The sequence below is a fragment of the Halichoeres trimaculatus genome, unplaced genomic scaffold, assembly GCF_033239565.1.
Source record: "Halichoeres trimaculatus isolate MK-OKI-2021-1 unplaced genomic scaffold, fHalTri1.1 fHalTri1_scaffold_10, whole genome shotgun sequence".
Taxonomy (NCBI): domain Eukaryota; kingdom Metazoa; phylum Chordata; class Actinopteri; order Labriformes; family Labridae; genus Halichoeres; species Halichoeres trimaculatus.
The window spans coordinates 21,183,127-21,207,380 of NW_027437187.1; the positions used below are offsets into that span (position 1 = coordinate 21,183,127).

The 24,254-nt window shown below is 40.9% G+C and overlaps 1 protein-coding gene across 4 annotated transcripts in view; it reads right to left on the reverse strand.

Moving 5' to 3' along the window:
• The window catches only part of slco3a1a (solute carrier organic anion transporter family member 3A1a), a 132,766-nt gene that overhangs the window by 26,016 nt on the left and 82,496 nt on the right, over positions 1 to 24,254 (reverse strand). For 3 of the 4 annotated variants that reach the window (XM_074678301.1, XM_074678302.1, XM_074678300.1), the window contains one exon: positions 1,440 to 1,896. In XM_074678301.1, the coding sequence (XP_074534402.1) occupies positions 1,440 to 1,896 (457 nt within the window). Of the gene's footprint in view, positions 1 to 1,439; positions 1,897 to 10,178; positions 10,849 to 24,254 lie in introns of those variants that run through there. The other variant, XM_074678299.1, reaches the window with a different exon arrangement.

The window sequence follows — 24,254 nt, forward strand, 5'->3', positions numbered from 1 at the left end:
TTTTTAACGAGACAGTATAGTGGTGCTTGTCCATCAGTATGAGGCTTGTAAACTAGTGTACTGACAAATTGACCTCTGTAGGTGGCAGTGGTGCTATCTTTGGATGAGAGATCGGTATAGGTTATGAGAAGAAGATGTGAGGTGACAGAGACAATGGCAAAAGTTGCAAGTCAAAGAAGTTTAGGAAGCTCACACTCGAACAGTGTTTGTGTCACGATTGTGAGACAAGACGATGGAGATCATGGAGAGGATTAAAGGATGGAGCTTCGGAGCCTACTGCTAAAAACTATCAAAGCTCCTTTTCCCAATCTTTTGGTCAAAAACTGGTGTTTTTTATTTTTTAAACCAGCCTATGTTCTACTACAACTTAAGACAGAAGGAAGGAAACTTTTTTCCTGATTAAAGGAGAGAGTCTACTCTTTCTTTTGATAGTTTCGGTGTTTGCATAGCCATAGAACACAATATTCTGAGGGGAAAAAAAGAAAACAGTTTTTCAACTTTGTACAGCTTCAACACACACACAATTAAAGTGTTTATTCATGACTTTAAGAGGCGCTGCTCTATGAATTTAGCAGGTTGCGAGAGTCTGGCTAACTGTATTCCCTAACCTGCTGTTGACTCAAGCTACATATTTACCATACAGAGAAGGAAGTGGTGTTGATTTTCCTCTTTCACCCTCAAAAGAAGGAATGTGAAAATCTTGAACCAATTCCTTCAAAGTCTGTTGCTTTTTCAAGTAGAAGTTATTTCTTATTAGCTTGGAAACCTCACTGAGGGGTTTGCAGAAAGAAGCCACATCTAAAGTGAAAATCCTCACAGGTTCAACGAGCCCAGTACTAAATCTACCTTTTATATACCAAAACAGCAAAATATACATATCGCAGCAAATACATATCCCTAAATAGCCATTATGTATTCAGGAGTTTGCACAGAAAGCACTTTGGATGCACCTTTAAACCTCAAAGAGCCACATCAGCAGCATCTCGCCTTTGAGAGGATTGAGTGAAGCAGATACGTTTAACCCATGGCTGGCCTGTTCGCCATAATGGAGATTAAAAAGCTGAAGATCTGCTCACCTGGCACTCATATGAGCGGGCCTGTGCCTGAAGCAGAGAGAGATGGTGTGCAGCAGAAGAACGCACACACACACGTATAAATTTACTGTACAAACTGTGATGACTCAACCTATCTAAACATCAAACCTGATGGCGATGAACAAAAAACTTTCTGCTGCACTAGTTTTAAGATTAGTGTGCTCCAGTAACATGTTTTCTTTTATTTTCCAGACCAAAAAACCATTTGTTTCTGTGAACACTGCTTTTCTTACACTCCCACTGGATCCATCAAAAGATCCCCATTTCCCTTTAGGTGGCTGTCTTTTAAAATACTTTTTCTTTACATTTTGTTCATGCAGTTGTTCACACAGTTATACCACTCACCTATATAAAGAGAAGAGTCTTTCTTCTTCACGTGATCATCAATGTAGGACACTCCGAGGGGCTGCACTGGCGTAGCTCCAATCCCCAGGAGGACCTGGGCCCCAATGAGAAGCAGGTACATCATATTGGTGTTGGCCTTATTGGCGCACGCAGCGTGCTCATCCAGCTGAGCATCTCCGCTGCTGGTGTTCGAACAAACATCCCGACCCCTATCAGTCCTCCACATATCCCCTATCTCATACTGATTAGTCAGAAACTCAGGCAGGGCTGAGAGAAGAGCCCCAAGCGCCATGACAATGCCCCCACAGCCGATCAGACGGGGGCGGTGTGCTTTGGCCCCGAAGTAGCTGACAAACAGGATCAGGGCCAGGTTGCCTATCTCGAAGCTGCTGGCAATCACTCCGACGTCAGCACTCTGCAAGTTAAACCGCCGCTCCAGGGTGGTCAGCACGCTCACCTGAAATAAGAGACAAATGCAAGATCATCAAAATAAAGCTCAAATACAAAACAAGGTTGTGGGATGCAAAGTCGGTGATGACTCTAGAAGAGATGTTTCGTTTGTGTTCAACAACGTGCAATTCACAATCAAAATTTAAAGTCTGGGTGGTAAAAAAATAAATGCTTATGTTTGTTTTCATTTGAAAGTGACTGGTATTACCAGAGATGTCACAAGATTATGTGCCCTGAGCTGCCTCGAGATCAGTACATAATAAAGCCCCACGATATGGCCAAAACCCAACATCTCAATATCCTTAGCTTTTATTGCGATACACGATATACAGTCATGGTCTGTTTCAGGCGCATAATGTACACAGGAGTTAATACTTGATTGCAAAACCTATTTTTTGATAATCACAGCCATGCGCCTTGGCATACTCTCCACTAGCTTCTGACACTATTCTGTTGTCACAGCAGCCCATTCCTGTCGCAAAAATTGAAATAGATCTGCTTTGTTTTTGGGCTTTTTGTTCTCCATTTTGAGTTTGATGTGGTTCCACAGGTTTTTAATTGGATTTAGATCTGGTGATGGTCTGGTCAAGGCATTGTTCAAATGTTTTTGGTTCTCCATCCAGGCTTTAACTGACCTTGCCATGTGGCAAGGGGCATTGTCTTGTTGGAAAATCTAGCCATTCAAGGCAGGAAAGAGTTTTCCAGTTGATGGAAAAAGACTGTTTTCAACAGTAGCCCTGTACGTGACCTGGTCCATTTGCCCTTCACACAGTTACATTTGCCCCATTCCACCTGTCCTGAAATAACCCCAGATCATCACCAATCCACCCTCATATTTTACAGTCTGGTTTGTAGGCTTCTCTCCTTGCCTCCTCCAAACCAGTAAGTTGGCTGGAGTGGATATCAACTTAAAATAGGATTCATCACTGAAGAGAAACTTCACCCAATCATCAACAGTCCAATCCTTGTGATCCCTGGCAAAGAGTAACTCGGGCCTTCCTCTGCCTCTCCTTGATAAAGGGCTTCTTCCGTGCCCTGTGTGTCTTCAGACCAGCTTCAAGAAGTTGGTTTCGAAGTGACCTTGCTGAACAAGTGACACCTCTCAACACCACCCACACATTTTCAAGGTCCTTGGCAGTCTGACAACACCTGACACAGGAAAAAATGAGTGCACGGTCATCTCGTAGGGTAGAAAGACGTTACCTGCCTTGACCAGATTGCAATTGTTGGTACCAAGTTTGGCTAGCTTTTCCTTGGTGTAATGAATGGCTGTCTTGGATATCTTCAGTTTTCTGGCTACCTGTCTCTCACTCATGCCAGTTTCCAGCAGTGCAAAGATGGCTGCCTTTGTGGCTTCACATACTTCTTTTATTTTAGGCATTATTTGAGAGCTGGCAACTTTTGAGGTGTGCTACAGCTTGAATGTAAGCATGAAACCACTCTTGGCTTTTGCGTGTGCAGTGCTTCCTTTGACTTGAAATGGCCTCTTACATACCCGAAAATACAATAATGATAACATTTACTTCCCGGGCCCCAGCAAGACGGTCAACTGGCCTGATCAGCTGCAAAATAACACCAAACAAAGCTCCTCTCAGCCATCATGCATCAAGCAGTTCTCAGCTGAGTGCCATGACTGAACAGCAGGCAGGGGAGGGGGGAGGGGCAGTGTGCTCAGAGAAGCGAAAGTGAAACTCAAGAACATGTTATGTTCGTTTCACATTGTGAAGATAAGACTGTAAAAAAATGGGCTCGAAGTGAGGTTGCCACAAAAACTGCTCCCCCTGGTGGCTGGCTGCAGTATAGGTCAAAAAATCCAGATCGCCAGTCATTCCAGATGTGCTTTGGTCAAACTTTAAAAAATGAATACACCTCATACTAATGCTTCTCATGTCTGATTGTTGTAGTGATTTGAAGATATCATTTGGATGCCTTGTATTCAAGTCCTCTTTTTTTCTGGAGAGTTTTCATTAGTTATACGAGGTTAAAAATTAGGTTTCACGTCACATTTATTGATGATTGACAGCTGCTGTTCTTGTGTATTCTTTTCAGGGATTGTAAAATATATCGGGAGGTAGGGTCAAGAAGTGATTCAACTCTCAAAAGAAAAAAAATGTCCCCCGCCTCCACTCAGATTCTCCCAAAATCCCTCACAGTCTCTACTGCACAGACTCTGGCTGCACAACTGCTGCCAATGGCTGCGCCTGTGACGGGGAATTTTGGCTTCAAAATTGTACAATGGTAAATGATGGCACCACACTGTTCACTCTTTATACAGTCAATTGTTGTGAAGAGCTGGGAGAGAGTCAGGCAGGGATCATTCAGGCAGCAAAGCAACCCCAAATAAGCAACTACACTTAAGGAAAAAAGCTCCAAGAACTCACAACCCTTGACTGATGAGATGTGAAAGTGACTTTTTCTCTTCTTTCCTAATACCATTGCACCCATGTGCAGGAGAGTTTTCTGGTTTGGCAGGGGAGCTTGGCGCTCACTCTGAGAGGAGCCCCAGCAGAGCAGCAGAGAGTGAAAGAATATGGAACAACATGGTGGCCACCTCAGACTAATTTCTGGTCCTTTTCTAGCCCTGACAAAAAAATTACATGTAACAAACACAAAGATAAACAAGTAAACAAACTGATTTCAGGGCTTAATAATTCACTTTATGATTTGTAGCATCTGTCAGTGAGAAGTCCTGAAGAGTGGATGTCCAGGAAGACATCTACAGGTTAAAATAACATATATAATAAAAAGACCGAAGAAAAACTCCCCAGAAATAAAGATACTTTACTGAAGTAATTTTCTGAAATATACAAGTTGTTCAATATTGTGGTAAAAGTATGGTGAGTGATAATCTAAGATCATAGAGTGAACATTCACTCAAACTCTGTGTCTCAAATTGCGTACTTCCGTAAGTACTCTTACATAAAGTGTACGTGCATGAAATCGTACAGGGTAGTGTTGTCCCAAATCAAACACAGCAGCTTTGTACTTACAGGAATTAAGATCACATTTCACAGCCATTAATAGGTATTCTTCTGTTATTTATTGATTACAACCATCATCCATTGTTCGATCCTTCTCTACCCTTCCCTCTATGTGACCAAGATGGCAACCATTGAGGGTGAGAAGTGTCCAGCTTTCCACAGTCAACTTTTTGACCATTTTGAGTGCTGTGCATTTTGTGTGTGAACACATTTACACACTCAAAAAAGTGAGTGTAAGTCAAGAAGTACACGGCTTGGGACACAGCATAAATCTATGTTGCTGTGGTCTACCAGAAAATATTTGCCTCATGAATAAAAATCAGATCCTTGAGTGTTTAGTTGTTGGGTTGTTTTGTAAACTAAACCATCCTGAGTTCAGCCAAACTGGTGTAAACCCATGATCACTACGCCTAGGCCTCAACACAGGTGTGACTTTAAAGCTCTTACCTCAGATATCATTACACAATGAACCGTGATAATCATTCCATTATTATTTAATTGTTTTTGGAAACTCCCTTAAAGACGTCTGGTATGTTTTTGGTGTTACTCATGCTGTGCCTTTCCAGTGGAAGATCCTGAATAACAAGCGGTTCACATGTCCTGCGCTGAGGCTCCTCCCTGGAAACAAGCTTCTGTTTCTCATCAGCCATCATGGAAACATTTCACTTAAATGGTTTTTAGAAAAAATGTCATCTTTCTCTTTTAGAGGCTGTCATCCTTCAAGTAATGAACCCACATGTTAATTTGTGCTCAGATTATTGTTTAACTTTCTTAGTGGGAGTTGAATCGTGTAAGAGAAGAAGTTCAACAAGTTCAAGTGAACACTATTTATTGAATCTGTTGTTAAGCAGAACGCGGATGTGTCTTCTTGTGCTACGTGGGAATAGTCTCTGTGTGCCATGAGAACCACAGCGTCACATTAAGAAAGTTATTGAAGCTATTTTCAGGTCTGTCCCAAAGCATCTTTGAAAGGGCATCACATTTTTCCATTTCCCAGCTGACTCTGTTTAAGACTTTTGATTGAAGTCCAAAAGGATCCTGCCAACACAAACATCCCTTTCTGAGGAGAGCAAGTTCATCTCAACATGAATAAACTTGTGGAAAAGTTTCCCATCCAACGTTCAATTACTTCAGTTTAATATACAGTTTGGATCAGGATGTGCTTCAACAGGGAGATAGTTGAGTGGAAAGGTTTACAGGTTTTTTTCTATGCATCTGCATGAGAATTTTACCTTTGATTCGGCACCTTTGGGAGACAACAGATTAAAAGAAAAAAAACAGAGAAGATGGTTAGTCACTGTCAACAAGACTAAACATTGTACACGTCTCCTTGCTGTGTCATTGCAGTCTATCCTGTACAGCTTTTGGGAAGCTGAAGTGACAGCAGGTCTTTCTTGCAGCTGCTCTGAACACACTGCAGTGACTCCTTCACTCCACATCAAAGCACGGGGAGGATGATTGGTGGGAGCAGTTTGTGCTGGAGAGCTTTGCCAAAGTTGAGTGGATAGAAAAACTCCAGAGTGAGTCATGACGTCTCTGCCCCTTGGCTGGCTTTTTCCTCACAAATGTGAACACACTGGACGCCTGGCTGGCTCCGCCCAGCTGGCGGGCCGAGATCTTAGTGTGGTCTCATCCAGTTTCTTAGAAACAATGCCAACCTGCAGATACTGTAGCTTCAGCTGCACACTCAAAGATAGACAAAGTGTAGCAGAGCCAGCCAAGCCTTCATCCAATCCAATCCCATCCTGTTCCAGGAGGTCTGAGCGACACAATGACTGACAGCTCCCGCTCACAGCACAGCAGGGAAAAACACTCGCTGCAGGAGTTAAACCCTTGTCTCCCAGTTCAACATGTTTGTCCTTTTCCACAAACAGACCGCCCTCCAGGAGGATTACACCCAGAATAAATTATATAGGAAAAATCCAGAGCAGAGCATGCTGGTCTCAGCCACGGTTACTCTAACTGTGGAAATGTTTAATCTGTTGCACAGCAACAAAACAAACCTTGTCACGTTGTGTGGCATCCAATCAGTGAACAGAAGACACAGTGTTTTCTGAGCATGAGGAGTCCAAACTTTCACAGACCCTCTATCAGGATGTGCTGACAGCGTCTGTATAATCAGCAAGAAGGGAAAATGCTCCCTGTCACAGCAGGTTCAGCTCTGACGTGAAGAGATGGTGCAGCAGCTGTTCATGCCTCCAAACCTCACCTACTCAGACACATTTGAATCAGATTTATGAAGGGATTGCTCTGAAAAACTATTCTAAATATTTGTTTAATAGTGTCTTTATGGTTCTTTTCATTTTGCTGCGAACTTAAGGTGCACTTTAAACCTTTTCACCTCCTAATCTCCATTTACTGTTATTGTGAGACATGAATGAATTTTACACATTTACATACTTCAAGTGTGTGTGTGTGTAAAAATAAATGCATTACATACACTGAAGGAGAGTTTGAATACATGCATACACAGCTCTTCAACACCAAACTGACTGGATTTAAAAGAGTAGTTTTCAATTTGGAGTTTCAAACTTTTATCCCTCCCCTGAGGGCTCCTCACATCAGGTACTCTATTAACGGAAACAACTGAGCACCTTTTTATCATGAAAGCCTGAGGCGACACACTAAAAGTAAATACCCTGATAAATATAGTATTTGATTTTTATTCATGTATTATAATCAGAGATGGTAACGAAATTCCTGACTGATTTAAAAGGCTAAATGAACAAATTAGAGCTCCACTACTGAGCTGAAACTACTGAAATTTAATTCTTAATACAGTTTAAAATCTGAAGCATGTTCTGTTCATCATGTCTGGCTTGCTGCTCCTCTCAGCTCTCTTTTCTGATTCTGTGTGAGTTCGGTTTGACAGGTTTGTTCAGCTGAGACAAAAACTGTTCAGGTTAAGGTGTTAGATGCACTTCGCAGCTCAAGCTCAGAGTGTCAGATTGAATTTTTTTCATCAGGGGAGTGTTATTCAGTCAACAGGACTCAGACCCTCAGGTGCTGCATTCAACAAAGCCACTCGGAGAAGCTTCCAGGAATGAAAATAAAGAGGAACCTTGTATCATCACAAGCTGATGGGAGTGGTGCAGTAATAAGGGAGGCAGTCAGAGAGGGAGTGTGAGAAAACAGTCTGTCAGCACAGTCGGTAAACACGCCTGAACTCAATTTTTACAGAAATTGAAATATGACCAGATCATTACAAAATCTCACAGTGACTCTGTACGCCTTTGTGTCTGTCTAAAATAACTTTGTTACAGCATGTCTCGCAACTGATACTGAGTTTGTCAAAAAAATGAAGCAAAGAGAGTGAGGTAATACATCATTTTAAGGACAGATATGGATCTGTTTTTTTAATTTTCATTCATTAGACTACTAAATTCACACTGAAACATAAGATACTGTTGTTTCAGGGTTTTATGTTTGGTTTATGTTTTTGAATGATAAAATGTATGAAAGCTGAAAAGACCACATAACCCTTCTGAGAAATGGAAACATGTGGAACTATTTATATATTTATTAATTTTTTACATTTTATTCGTAAGCTTGATAAAAGCAGAAAAGAACATCTCTATGCTTCCAGCTTTTTTCTAGTGGGAGTTGGCTGCCTCTCAGTCACACATCATCATGTACCAAGTTTTAATGTGCTGGCTTAACAAAATAGACATTTGAAGAAGTCAAGTTCAGATATAGGAGTAAGAAAATAGTTTTGTTTTATTTTTCAACTCTTCAAATGATCCATAACCTCATGGGAATTTTCACACGATGAATCAATAATGAATGTACACATTGGCTGCAGCTTTAATGTCAATTAGACAAATCACTTACTATCACTGAGGAGATGATTCACTACAAATGCTAATGTGTAACAACATGAGGCCACTTATTCACCCCTAGAACAAACAAAGCTGAATAATGAGCATCATGAAGTCATGAGAACTCAGGAACCTGTCCTGAAGCAGCGAACAATGAGATCAAAATGAAATCAGTGGTATCTGTGCAGGCGGACCGTCGGTATGCCTGCAGTCAGGCTGCTAAATCAGGACAATGTGGCTAAGTGTCTTGTGCTGTAAGCAGCTCACAGAAAGCGAGGGCACCGTGATGATAGGTGAGTTTTGTCCTTTTGCTGCCAGCTAACGCTCTTAAGCCCCATCAACCAATCAGAGGTATCACAGTGGCTCGTGTAGGTGGAGCAGGTTGTGGCCGTGGCAGGTATCTAATGAGCTGCCCATGGAAATTAGCTGTGCTGTGTTGATGAACGGAAGCAGGTCAGAAATCTTCATGTGTTTGCACAAGTCAACGATCCCCAGCCTCACCTGAGGTTTATTGGTACGTGCTGTTTAAACAGGTGTCCATAACATGAAAAAGAGCAGAACCATAGTTTTATCAGAAATACAGAGGAAGAACACCCTCATCGTCCTCACCGACTGAGCAGCCAATGCTTGATGCTCATCAGGTCCTCGGACAGAAGAGATAAGAGATGTTCCACTCCTAATATGGCTAAGGCATTCAGTGGTTCAGTCTATTATTTGCAAGTGAGCTGTGCAATTCCTGGAGAATAAACATGGCTAATGTCGAAAGTGAATGTTCACAAGGCTGAAGACTCTAAGGAGTACTTCAAAGCACCTCAGGGATTTTTGTCCTAAAATGTGAACATTACATTCACAGTGAGATTTGTGGGGTTTTCATGCCGTTTCATTATGTTGTTATTGCAAAAGCATCATAGAAAGACACATTTTGAGCTTTTTTTAAGTAGAGATGACTTTTGAAATGTTATTTGTTTCATTTCAGTGAGTAATAGCAAAAGTGAAAGGATGACTGAAACTTCAACATAATCTGGATTTGTGGGGGCTTGACCTTGAATAGCATTTAGGGTAAAACCAGCTAATTATTGCTCTATTTAAAATAATAAGACTATGATTATTAATGCTGAGCTGAGCTTGAAGAATACCCCCGGGTTACTGCTAGATGGGTGTTTAATAATCTGCTCAATCTGACACACTACAGATTATTCAGACATCATACTTCACTACATGTGTAGGACAGTTTGACAAAGTACTAACAAAAAAGGAAGACATGATAAAAAAAAAGGCGCACAGGCTGAGTTTTTTGTTTCGATGCCCTGTCACTGCTTGGTTGTTTCATTCTTTGATCTAAAGTGTGCAAGCGGCACAAAACCTCATACAAGAAGAAAAATACTGAAACACGCGTTTAAAATCTGACCTCCGGAAGCAGCAGAGTCTAAGTTTCTGTGCAGGTAGCGTGTGAGTGAGTTCTGTGTGAGTTCGGCTTGAGTTGCACTCACCAGGTATGCTCCGACGGTCCCTTGAGCCAACATGAGCGCGCATTCCGATATCAAGAATATCTTGATATTTGAGAAGCACGAGGAGTTTTTACGGAGGCCATCTCCCTCCAACATGTCCCCACCGCCCCGGTCCGAGTCCCGGTGCTTCTTCACCTGCATCCTCCCTTTACGTTTGCCTCACACACACTGCGAGAAAGACAAACACACAGCCTCACACACAGCAGGAGGAGGATGACCAGAGGAAGACACTGGCTGGTACAGTGTTTCGCTTTTCCCTGAAGACTACATTCACGGTGCTCCTGTTGTCGCTGTATTCTCCCGCTTCAGAAACGTGTAACATTGGACTTAAGCTCGGAAACACACATCCAAACTCCACGAAGCTCTGCTACTCGTCTGAGCCTATACATGACCTCCTCGTCGACGCGCGTGAACATGTGAACTCCCTGAAGGTGTTCGGAAAGGCACAAGTGAAACACGGGCGCGCAAATCTCTGTCACATCGCATGTTTCCGTAGAGGGAGGTTTGTTGGTTCCAGCAGCAGGTACAGCACTCTGCTTACAGTCCCTTTCTCCTCCTCCTCTTCCTCCTCTAACTCCTGCCGCTTCGGACTGTCAGTCACGGTCCCTCCTTCACGCGCAGTGACTGCTCCCTGTCTCTGCTCCCACCCCCCTCTCCCTCCCCGCGACCCTCCGCCTCTGTGAGCACATGCACAGCCCAGGAGGCGCTGTGCAGCAGCTACACACGTCTGCACAACTTCAGTGCAACTTGAAAAATCACTACAGTAGTCCTGAGGGGCCCCTCATTGGTGTGAGTTCGTGTTTGCGAATGTGTGGTGCTGGTCTAAAGTGACTCACTGCCAATTTTCTGAGGTATAATTTATTCTCAAAAAATCTACCAGGATAATAAACTATTCTCAGGGCTGCCAGTAAGGATTATTTTAAACCTAAAACTAGTCGAGGCAAGTTACCAAACATTTTAATTGAAAGGACTAATAATGAAAGTAAAATTTAGCTGTCTTGAAGTTTCAGATGGATGTTTATTATTACTATAATTATTATTATTATTATTATTATTATTATTATTATTATTATTATTATTATTAGAGACTCAAGCCTTGATCTTTTGAGTCTTATGGTTGTTTTACAAGGTAAAAACTGGCGCCGGTAAAATTTCAAGGGACAGGGAAATAAAAGATTAACGCCTAATACCTCAAGTGAGGCAGCCAAATCCATTTTTTCATGATTAAAGAGTTAAAATCATAACCACCAGTTGATTTTTTTTTGGATGATCAACATTGAAGAATTGTAATCTGACTTCACTTTTGATTTACAACTTTACCTTTGCACATACCTGTTAAAGAATACTTTTCATTTCATCTCTGAGCCCAAGGTTATTTTCTTTTCTGACGAGAGATGAGTGGGCAGGTTCAGACAGGAAAAGGAAGGATGAGCCCACCTGGCTCTGACTAAACTAAAATGAACCCGATTAGGTTCAACTTTAATCAGTTTCAGGACGTACTCACTTTGCAGTTCATCTGTGAAGTAATGGAAGGTTCTGGCATATTTGCACAGCATGTTTCCAACCTTTATTACAAGGTTTTCACTCTGTCAGCATGTCTGGGATGAGCTATTGCAGTGGCTATGATGTAATGAAACCACATAATTTGATAATGATGGTTTGGAAATAAACAGGATGACGAACAAATGTGTAAAAGCTGCAAAGGTTTTCTGCACAGCAGCAACACTAAGACATTTAAAGGTCAACGGGATGAGCTGGTAATTCATGAACTGTGAAATGTGTTTTTGAGCCAAACTAACATTTCGGTGCTGGTGAAAACAACACAGGGATGGATGGGTGGATGACAGATGAGGGTGGTTTTGGAGGTTTTTTTATTTCACACTTTCTAAGCTAGTGCTAGTATAGCTTGTTCAAAAAGAGTCATGCACCAATTGGTTGATTGACCATGGATTTTTGCATGTCATGTTGTTGTATCTCAACTTTTGGAAGTTTTTTTTTTCTTTTGCTTGGACCAAAAACACAAAATGTTGCTCAAGCTGATACTATAAATACATTTTGTCCTTATGGTCTTGGTTCACTCACTCTTTTAGAGTGAGCTACTCTTCTTAAAAAGCTCAGATGAGTAATTTTCAGTTAATGTAAGGTTTGGTGTCCCCCTAGGACAAAACTGTCCCCATCTCTTAACTGATTTGTGTCAAAGCGGTAACCTGTTTCTTGATACAAAACCCATGTAGATGTGCTAAAAGCTACAATCCAATTGAGATCGGCTGCAGAAACCACATACACCTCCATTCAAAAAGCTGATCCTGACAGCAGATATAAACATATTTACAGCCTGGTTCAAAAAAGAAAAAGAAATGGTCCTAAAAATCTAAATCCTCTGTACTGGGGTTGAATTTTTCATTATTTGTTGTTTCCAAAGTCAGTAAAGTCATTGGTTTTGCCCATGGCTCACTTGACTGACAGTCCATCAGTCAATTTACATACACTACATTATAATACATTTTATTTAAATGGTGACTTTCAAAACACTCAAGAACAACTTACAATATAAAACCTAATGTAAACATATATATCTTCATTATTCTAACATCATCATTTATAGTATGTAAATAATGCAGTGAAAATAATGGATATATTCAAACCTATAACTGGATTTATAGTCCTCAGTTTCAGTGTGAGGACCTGAAACCGTCTGTCTTTCACTTCCTTAGGGCAACAGATGAATTGAGCCACAGTGACAGGTACAAATGATCCCTGTGTGATGTAACAGTGGTCTGTGGTTCATTCTCAGGATGGGGCTTGGCAGATGTCCAATGCAAAGTGATCATCAATCGTAGAGGCTCCCTCACTTTAGACCAGCACACTCCCACACAGATGTACTTCCTTCACTTTTGCAGGTTGCTTTTACTTTCATACTGCCAGGGGAAGAACTAGAACATAAAAAATGTAGTTAGAAGTATGATTGAGTACATGCAGTGTTAAAATTGCACTGAAACTGAGATACAGATGTAAATGCTTGAAACCAAACAGCTCTATGAGAAATGTAAATGTAGAGACGGTTGGGCCAAATGTTAGCTTTAGTCAAGCTTAAAGTCAAGTTTAACGGTTCATAGAGCCTGGAACCTTAACAGATACACTGAAACCTGTATGTGGGTCTATTCTCAGTGTCTCATACCTCAGTTATTTAGTTAAATAGCGAGTGAATTTTCAATCCAGTCACTGTCATCACTTTGTTTACTTCATAACTAAGAAATAATTCAGCTAACCATATAGTTTTGGTTTGTGTGCCGCCGTGGCAAATGCATGTAGTGCTTTGACCAAAGTGCATAGCTGCAGAATCAAACATGTATGAAACACTCTGGTATAGATCTCTTTACATACAAATTCAATAAGTCAGAGTTTTAACTGGGACCCACAGCCAGAATTTCTATCTATGGTGACATAAAAAGGATCAAGAAAGCTTGGGAACCAGGAAACACTGTAGTGTTTTTTCACCTCTAGATTGATTGGTTAGTTTTTAATTCCCATTAAAATGACTCTCCAGTTATTTGGTACTTCAGACTTATATTTGTGTCTCATTCGGTCAGCTTCTCCATAGAAGTTATCCTACAGTCTTTGTTTACATCATACACAACACCTTTGCCATTAGGTATAACATATATTGGCTAACCTCAACAAATCAAGGATTCCCAAATTTGTTGATTGGTTTTCCCACTTGTGAAGTCACATTGGATTCAAGAAACTTGTCAAGCCCTTACACACACACACACACACACACACACACACACACACACACACACACACACACACACACACACACACACACACACACACACACACACACACACACACACACACACACACATAGATGATTAATGGAAGAAGGATACTATTATTATTTTACAAAGAAGTGTTTAATCATCTTGTTACCGTAAAGATTATTCCTGGCACATGGTCAGGACTATCCTGGCTGACTCCCAGTTGAAGACTTATTTCTTTAACCTTTGTACATTCATCATTTCAAACAACGTGATCCATCCTTGTGTCTCTTTCTGTCTGTGTTGCTCTTTATCTAAAGTTCAGCTGAATGAGAAGGGGGAAAATGTGTTTTTTAAAATGTGGTAATAGCTCTGACTTAATTTTCAAAAGATTGTGCCTTTAATGGCATCTAGTTTGGAAACCTCTAGAGAGGTATACAGGCTATGATAAAATACATTTATGTTTAATTATGCAGCAATAATTATTCACATATTATAATAAAAAAGTTTGATTTATTCAACCAGTGCCTTAAAATCTGAGCAGTACAAGAATAGTATTTGAGAAATAATGCATTAATCTGTGTGTGTGTGTGTGTGTGTGTGTGTGTGTGTGTGTGTGTGTGTGTGTGTGTGTGTGTGTGTGTGTGTGTGTGTGTGTGTGTGTGTGTGCCCCACTGTTTACATACAGTAGACGTGCAGGGACATGAGTCAGGTAGTAGCAGGCAGTGGGTGGAGATGGCTCGGACTGGAGCCAGGAATGTATGAATGGAAAAGGCTGCAGTCTTTTGTTCTGCCCTCTGAAACAGCTGCTATTTATAGCTTTTGGAAAAGGGTGGACTGTGGAAAAGGAGCCCAGCCTGTCTGCTGGGAGATATTGGGAAATGGGAGAAATGAGAAGAATTACTGGGAGAACAAACAATGCTGTAACTGCGTAATAACTTTTTCCTGTTTAAACTTTTGAGGAAAACCTGCTGGAGCTACCTGTTCTTTCACAATGTTTACAAAAGCAAAGAAAAATAAATGGGTTACTCTTTTCTCTGCTGCACACAGAGTCCACAAATATTTATGACACTGTGCAGCCTGTGCTTGAATGCTAATCTCTGTACCTTCAGGTGACTGTACATGTGCTCAGTGCTTGTTGGTGCTGTCTATACATGCTTTGTCGTGCATAGCCTGGATAGAGCAGTCCAACATTTTTGTGTACATTAATGCCTATATGTTTAAAGGCCTCTCATGGTTGCAGTAGTGTTCTGCTACTTGTCTCTCCTCTTCACATGAATAAGTTTTATTTAGCAGTATGACTCTGTTCTGGGAGCCTCCTGCCCTATGCTCAAGCCAGAGAAGGGAGAGCATCAGCAGCAAAGACTTAGAAGCGTGCAGAACACAATGGGCATCAGTGGCAAGTCACATGGCACTGGTAAAATCAGACAAAACACAAAATCCAGCATCTTTAACTTGCAAATGTGTGCATAACATCAGTGAAAAAAAGGTCATTTCAGAAAAAAGACTTGTCTGAGAGTAAGAGCAGAGTTTTGTCATTTGTAGGTCTCCATTTGTAATCTACAAATTAGTTCTTCTCAAAGTTATTTTGGGAGTGATGCATATGGGCCTGTTTTTGTGATCCTAACTAAAACCTTAACAGTAGCAGAGACATGAGAGGTATTCAATGCTTCCATGTTTAGGAGGGTGCTACTCCCCACCTACATGTCCCAACACACACCCAGCACAGGACTGAACTCCACAGAGTGTGCTTTTCTGGTTGTTATGTAATGTTGGAGCCCTGTCTCAGGCACGAGAGGAGATACTGAATTTTCAGCCCAGGTTACATACATGACATTTACATGGTAACACTGCCAAGGAATGACTGAAAAAGACTGTGGATAACAAGCAACTGTTTGTCAATTAAAATATCTCAGCATTTTTTTTCTGCTGGCGATTTAGAAGGGGCTTTTTCTTTATGATGTAAAGCAGTGGCGATTGCTCTAAGACTGCAAGGGAAGCTCAGCTTCCCCTGAAATGTCCCCAAAAAAAGTGGTGATATGTACTGCTGTGTGTACATTTAATTGACAAAATATGCGCTATGATTCCTTCATCTTTTGTTCAGAATCAGCTACCTATCACAGGTAACTGGCTCGACCTCCATCTCATTCATCCCCGCAGCGCCTCAGCGCTTTTTAAACACAGTTGGATGCTGGGTGTCTTCTGACTTCAGCAGGGAAGCGTAGAGTGGGTTGTTCCACTGTGGAAACTGGACGGTCATTGGATAAACGCTGGGCTTTGTCCCGCCCTCAGACGCTCAGTGTCTCTGGGGGTCTATGAGGCAGTGGGCTGGCCTGGACGCTGGGCTTCTGCATGGTGATTGGATGATCTGTCTGAGACCGAATCCTTTTTTGATTGACAGTGAAATGAGCCAGTCAGCGATCTTGAAGTATAACCCCCTTGGAGCATCTTCTGAGTTTTACAGTCAGTTGTTCTGGACTGATCCGGAGGATTTATCGATCCACAGCAAGTTTACCTTTCTTAGAAACAACAAGCTTTGTGTTTAAAGATTCTCTCTTTTCACCAATAAGCAGCTAGATAAATTAACAAATTTATGATGTAAGCCGGAAAAAAATGAGCTTCCCCTCCTTGACTGACCAGCAACCGCCACTGATGTAAAGGCACCATTGTGGGGCAGCAGTCACCATCATGTACCTACAGCATGAATGTTTCTGGTTGATTCTCTGGCCAGATAGGGGCTTTTCTGTGAGAAGTCTGCATGTTTTCCTGACACCAGGTCACCACCAGATGCTTTGGCTTTCTCCTACAGTCCAGAGAATGCTTGTTAGGTGAACTGATGACAAACTGTTTCCGAACTGTGATTGAATGATGACCAGCAAGGTGTTAATACTTCTTACCAGACACATTGGATCATCTCCAGCCCCTGACCTTTAGATTAATGACACATTAGATGATTTTAAAAACCAGATTTAGGGCCCGATTGACACCCCCCAAATTTTCCCAGAGCTAAATACAGTATTGGAAGAAAAGACCTGGATTATTCACCCATATCTCTCCCTTGTTTATTTTGTTTTTTGCAAATGTAACACCCACCAGGATTGCCAGCCATGGGCGTTGATCACCCTGATTGTTTATCTATCTTGAAGTCGCATATGTCCCTCTCTACTCCCACCTTGTTTCCTGTTCGGTTCACTGTTTTGGACTCTCTGAATAAAGGCATAAAAAGGGAAATTCTATTGAATTTCTTTGTAAATTCTGACCTCCAACACCTATCTGACATGTCAGAACTTAGGTGAAGGTTTTAAGTTTGTTCAGAATGATTGGCCATCACGTTGCATGAGCATTAATAGAACCATAAAGATTGACACCGGACGGGCTTCATCCTTTCTGCAGTTATTGTCCTTAAGAGACTTATTTTCTACTCATTTCAAGTAAAATGAAAAAGAAACAGACCCCACTACTAAAAAATATCTGCCTAGTCTCCTACTATCCAGTTTTCCTCTCAGGCTAAAAAAGCTCAGAACAATTTGTCAGTCTGTCACCTTCTGCAGTTAAAAGAAGTTTTTGTTTTTGTGCAATTACAGAAAAACCAAAACACAAACATGACCTACGAAGCAGAAATCTGCAGCTGCCTCACTCACTCAGGACGCCTCTGCAGTAGAAAGCTTGAGCTGTTTAAAGAAGACAAATGATCATCTCTCTGCTCATCATATCTGTCATTGGATCTCAGCATCCATCCTCAAATTTTCAGCTTTTCTCTTACGCCACAGCAGTTGCCATGGAGATGGTTCTGAGAAAATTTGGGCCGCAGGATCTGTGTCGGGCAACTTTCTGGTAGTACTGAAAATTATTCATTAGATTTCTTGAGAAATTAGATGGGTTAAGTTAATAATAATAATAAAAAATTTAAGGGAAGGTCTCCCTCACCACACAGATTCAATGGGCAGCCTTTGTTACCAATAAAAAACCCTCAAATCTGTTGATCTCGCCACTTACCCTCATTGGTGAACTAGACACTGTGTCATCTGAACTATCTTGCTTAAGGCAGTGACTGACTCCCAAACTAAAGAGCCCAATTCATCACTTTCAGACAGATGACTGTTGTCTTACACTCTGTTTGAATTTTGGCTGCAAATGGTTACAGCGCCTGCTGGAGATGACATGAAGCAATCAGAAACTTATCATCTGCATAAAGAAGAATCAACATTCTGTGTTTTCTGTTTTAAGTTTGTTGTTGTTTATGTTAAGTAGAGAGATGCACAATGTGCCTTCTTGTCAAACCTTCACATTGCTGAAGTTCACCCATGATGAGCAAGTCCTGCTATATATCCTGCTTAAATCTTGCAGGTAATCCTTTGCTTAGCAGCCTCAAGGGTGAAGTAAATCCAGATCTCACAAATTCCAGGGTGCCTGTTTTTTTTTTTTTTTATTAACCCATCATCATTTAGCATCTTCAACTCTTGACAAGATAGCCAGGATCTTGAGATAGCTAGTCAATGGGTTAACTCTGGAAAAAAAATGCTAGATAACCTGAAAAACATTTTAAAAAATGGCACAACTGACTAATTAAAGATAATTAAAGACAGTTAAAAGTCCTTGTTGTTGCACCCCTATGGCTATAAAAATCTTGAAACTGGAACCACAGAAAGTTTTGTCTAAACTTGCAAACCTTGTTTGATATTCTATCTTCATCTTAGAAACTGCAGAACTAAACTCAGACAAGGCTCCACACACAGCCTCAATCATCTGATTGTTGTGTAAGCCGTGCTGCTGTCACTTCAGTGTTTTTATTTCAAGTTCAGAAAACAGAAAACATGAATAAGTAACCTTATTACTGACTTTTATTCACCCAAACACAAAAAAACTGTTGTACAAATTCCTTATTTCCTGCAGCCTCAAAGCGAAACCAGTCTCCATGAATTCCTGTGCATGTTCAGACAGTGACAGCTCCCCGGTTCATCCTGAGCCCAAAGCTGTCTCCTTTAGACCAATGATCAGCTGGTCTCGCCTCAGGCGCTGCATCACTCAGCTGTGCAGCACTGCTGAGCCTGGATTTTACCTGGAGGAAGCGTCCTCTGGAGAGGAAGGCGCTTACAGACACTGCAAGATTATTTACAGTAAAAGCAGCTCCCAGCATGTGCCTATGCCAAATCCAGACACACATTTTTAACCTTGAGTGTAGGAACTGAAGCTAATCTGTCTCCTTTAAAAGCAACCCAAAGAGCAGAAAGAGGCGCTTTAGAGGTAATTTAGCTGCTCTTCATAACAAGCTGTGACTGTGAGAGAGTTTCATCCCTGATTTGTTTCAACAAATCAGAAAATGAGATGTTAAGAGTTCAGGCTCAAACTATGAAGCTTTGCTTTTCAGTGTTTACTGCCAAATACAATTTGCATTTGAAGGCCTTTAAATGATGTTACACCTCAAACGCAATGTGTACCTTAGACATCAGCAAAGATCTTCAGGAATCATAAATGCTGCACAAATATGAGGAGATGGCATTTGCAGCTTCAATAGAGAGTTACTAAAATGTCATGAGGCACTTTTTGTGATTGTGTCCTGTCTAAATTTAGCAAGGCGCTGTCTGTTCTACATTTAAACCATTTCATGCCATCGCGCTGCTGTCTATTTTTACACTGGTATCAATAGAGAGGGCAGCTTGCGATTTTAAAATAGAGTAATATCCGTCTGTGTGGCTGCTGCTGCTGCTGCTGCTGCTGCTGCTGCTAGGGAGAGGCTTTCAAACATAGTGTATAAGAGCTCTGTGGTCCAGTTTCCTCCAGGGTTAAATAAATCTGAGGGATGCATTTGCTTATTACCAAATGCTACCTCGCCTCATGACGCTGAAGAACCTGCTATTCACACAGATTAAATCCGAATGATCTTTCCTGGAACATTTTGTGATAAAAAGCACATTGGATTCAAGGGAAAAATGCTGCACTCAGCAGAGTCAGCAATCTCAAAAGTATGGGTGCATATTTGTGAACACCAGTCCAACCTGCTTCATTGTAATGACCTAGAAAAACATAAACGCATTGATCGGTAGAAAAAAAAAATGCAAATCTGCTTAAACCAGACTGACGAGTTGGGTGGCATCCACACAAAGAGTCAGCAAAGGAGAAGAAACAGCACTGTGTGAGCCAACTGAGCATAGGCAAACACACACACACACACACACACACACACACACACACACACACACACACACACACACACACACACACACACACACACACACACACACACAGTTTTGAGTTACAAGCTGTGTGAAATGAAGACAATAGAAGGACAGAATACGTCGCCCTGGGGCGCGGTCGACAGGATGTTTCAGTCCGACACTGACTGGTTGCACTGGCTCCCTGTTTGTCTGTGAAAACAACATTTTCAAATGTGAACAGCACAGCCCCACTGCCAGAATATGCAGTTAAAGCACAGTGTTGTCATGCACAACCTTCAGCAAGTGAACAGGACTTTGTTTACTCGTAGTTGTCATGGCCTTATGTTCTTTTTATCTCACAGTTTTAAAATGATTTCTTCTAGAAACACAAATGTTTCCTGAAAATATACAAAAGACGCTTGCACGTTACATCTTCAGGTTAAGGAAAAAAGACATTGGATGTGGAGAAAGCTTTGTGTCCTGTTTTGAGATATCTATGATAAAAATAAGTTTTATAACCTGAAGCTATAGTCACATGTCTCTAGGTCATTTTATTTTCTCCACAATTTGATACAGTCAAGTACAAGTTTAACCCTTTGGAGGGCCTCATGCAGACTTTTTATTTCAGAAATAGTTTTGGAGTTAAAAAAAAATCAAAATATTTAAAGTAAATCTAAACATTGCTGGATAATCAGCATCTTCATAAAACTCATCAGCAGAAGGAAGCGTGAAGTGCTCTGAAATCTTCTGGTTAATGACTATGTTGACTCTGGGCTTTAGAAAACACAGTGGTCCAACAGCGCCACATGACACAGCACCCTAAACCACCATTGACTGTGGAAACTTTAGACTGGACATCAAGCAACATGGATCCTGTGCCTCTCCACTTTCTCCTCCAAACTCTGTGTCCCTGATTCTCAAATTTAACCCAGAAATGACTTTCATCTGAGTAGACGACTTTGGAAACCGTAACTTTCTCATTAGCCCAGGTAAGACCGGTCAAGGCCTCTGACATTCGCTGTGTCCGAAATCATTCCCTATTTACTACATAGTGCACCAGTAAATACACCATTTTGTAGTGCTGTCTGAAATCTGAGTGAGCACGGCCATACCCTATTATCCACTTAGTGTATCCCACTAAGAGACTTTTTCAAGATCCATTAGAAACTTTTCACAGCTCCTTTAAGTTTTCCAAATGTTTAAATAATCAGCTGTTTGCCAACATGTTTGCTTTGAGAGGCTGTAGAGCTGGTTTCTGTTTACCTGACTGAAAAATATGAACCTGGAGCAAAAACAAAGAAAGCACCGCTCTTAACAGCTGCAGCAAAGTACAGGGTTAAGTGAAGGGAGATTAAACTAGAAGTATATGTTTTGCCATGTGACTCTTTTTGAAATGTGAATTACCACAGGCCTGTAATCCCTTTAATGAAAGCCTTCATGCTATGCCTCAGCAGCAACTCCAAACCATGAAGGAAAAGATTCAAATGTCAAATACCACTACTCTGCACGTGGAGAGGAAGTCATGGCAAATTTTTGTTTAGGGTGGGTGTGGTTATCCAATGTGGGATCTGTAGTCTTCATACGAAACAGCCAGCCAGTCTGCAGTATGCTCTTATAGCATGAAACAGCTCATGTGATCGCTTCACTCAACAGATTTCATCGCTGCTCTTGCGATGCAGATATTTTAGTCGCTGACATTTTGATTGTCAGTGTTTGGCATGTGGTGGGCTGGAAATTCATAGTGAAAAGCTGACTAATTGGGCACCACATCCAAAAGGCTCTCTGTCACTGGAGGCTGTCCACAGTTAAGATGATTTCATGCAGCTGAGGAGATAATTCACTCACAAATTCTGCTCAGCACAGCACAAGATATTCATGTGACTTCTCTGTCCTCAGAAGAGGCTCATCAAAAACAACCATTATACATTTCATATTGACACATTCTGTTAACACAACTAGATTATTCTACATGTCTCCTTTTCAACATTTTATTTTTTCCTGTAAATGTGGAAAAGAAAGAACTGAAAATAATCATGTTTCCCTGTGCCTCTTTCATGTGGTGACGGCTTATTGCACATGGTCATAGCCAGTGTTTCTCAGACACATTTACATGCTGTTAATGTATGCAAATACACAGGAGCAACTCAGAGTGCATTTGTGTCTGATTCTTCCCTGAAGTGACTTTAAGTTTTAGTGATCCAGAACCAGATACAATATACTATAAAAATATTTTTATGTTGGAGTTTAAATAAATCCACTTTTTAAAAAAAATTTAACTAAGGGCTAACTGCAATAAAGCACAACCCTCATCAGTACACCTGCTTAAATGTATTATATAATAACTAAACTAAGCAGAGGCACAGTATCAAGATACAGTGAGTTCACCTGAGGTTAGCTTTCTTGTTGAACTTGTTAACAAACATTCCCTTCCTTCCACATCCTGCTGTTACAGATCACTGTTATAGTTTATCCAGCATTTTGGCAACGTGGTGAACAGAACTATAACAGTCACTTGCTTTACATCTAAATTTTATATCCCGCCAATAAGTGAAAAAAATATCAGTGTATAAATTCTCTACAAGTTGATAAGCTTTTTAACTTTATCTGGGTTCAACTGAGACAGGGGAGTGGGTCATGGGCATTTCAGAGAGGTAACCAGCTGTTTTATCTGTTGAACCTGAATCTAACCGAGCAGTGGTTAGCTACAAATACATCTCAGCTCAGTTGGCTTATCAAATCCACCTGTCCTTCTTTTCGCTGTTTCTCCATCATCTCTGGTACCCTGAAATGCTGCAATGCCTCTAGTGGCAGCCTCAAACCTGAAGTAATTTATTTTTAAGCAGCATTGTAGCATTGTATTATCATATTGCGAAGGTTGTTTGACTGAGATAAGATAATACTTAAATGTCCAATTACCCAGATATTTGTTTTGCAACATCCAGCTCATCCAACAACACAGTATCACTTACATTTAAAATAAAAGCATCACATTAAAACCATCATAAAAAGTTAAAAAGTCCTACTATCCAACTAATAAAGCCAGCTGTAGCCATAGACTTAAAAAAAAAATAAAAAATAAAAAAAAATGGACGTCCACTTGCTCGGCCCCGGTGGCTGGCTGCAGTACAGGTTAAAAAAATCCGGCTTTCCAGCCATTCCAGATGGGTCAAACTTTAAAAAATTAATACTCCTCGTACAAATGTTTCTCATGTCCAATTGTTGTGGTGGTTTGAAGATATCATTTGGCTGCCTTGTATTCAAGTCCTCTTTTTTCTGAAAAGTTTTGTTTTCATCAGTTGTACGAGGTTAAAAACGAGGCTTTACGTAACGTTTAACGATGATTGACAGCTGCCGTTCTCGTGTATTTTTTTCAGGGATTGTAAAATATGTCTGGAGGTAGAGTCAAGAAGTGATTAGACTCTTGAAAGAAAAAAAATATATATTATTTTTGTCACCCAGCTCCACTCATATTCTCCCAGAATCCCTCATTGTCTCTACTGCGCAGACTCTGGCTGCAAACTGCTACAATGGCTGCGCCTGTGACAGGTTTTTTTGGCTTCAAAACTGTACAATGATAAATGGCGGAGCCACACTGTCCACTCTGTATACAGTCTATGGCTGTAGCAGATAAACAGGACTGGCCTGGACACAGATCTGGTGGAAGTCCTGTGTTTCTCTCTTATTTTAGCTCAGTTTTGGTCTCTACCAACTCCTGAAGGGGGTGTCAGTCTGTCTTTATGGCTTCAAAATGCTGCGTCATGAGGCCTAAAGTGACTTTTTTTCAGAACTGTACAAAAGTCAAATATGTTTTCCTGAAAATCACTCTCTAATAGTCATCAATGTTAAAATAATGACGAATTTTTGCTCAACATAGTGCTTTTCAATCTATCATAGCCCATTAAAAAGTGGCACACTGTATGTGTGGAGACTGTTCAGCATCTCTCCTGCCCTGGGGCACAAACTGAGAGGGAACATGGGAGTGATGGAGGAGAGATTATATGAAATTCTGAGGAGTCTCCAGGGACCATTACATACCACTTACCGTATTTATTCCATGAAATATTCAGGCAGCACTTTTTCCAGTAAGCACACAACATTTCTTGAAGTCAAATGCCACCAAAGTAAACGCAACATGTGAACAT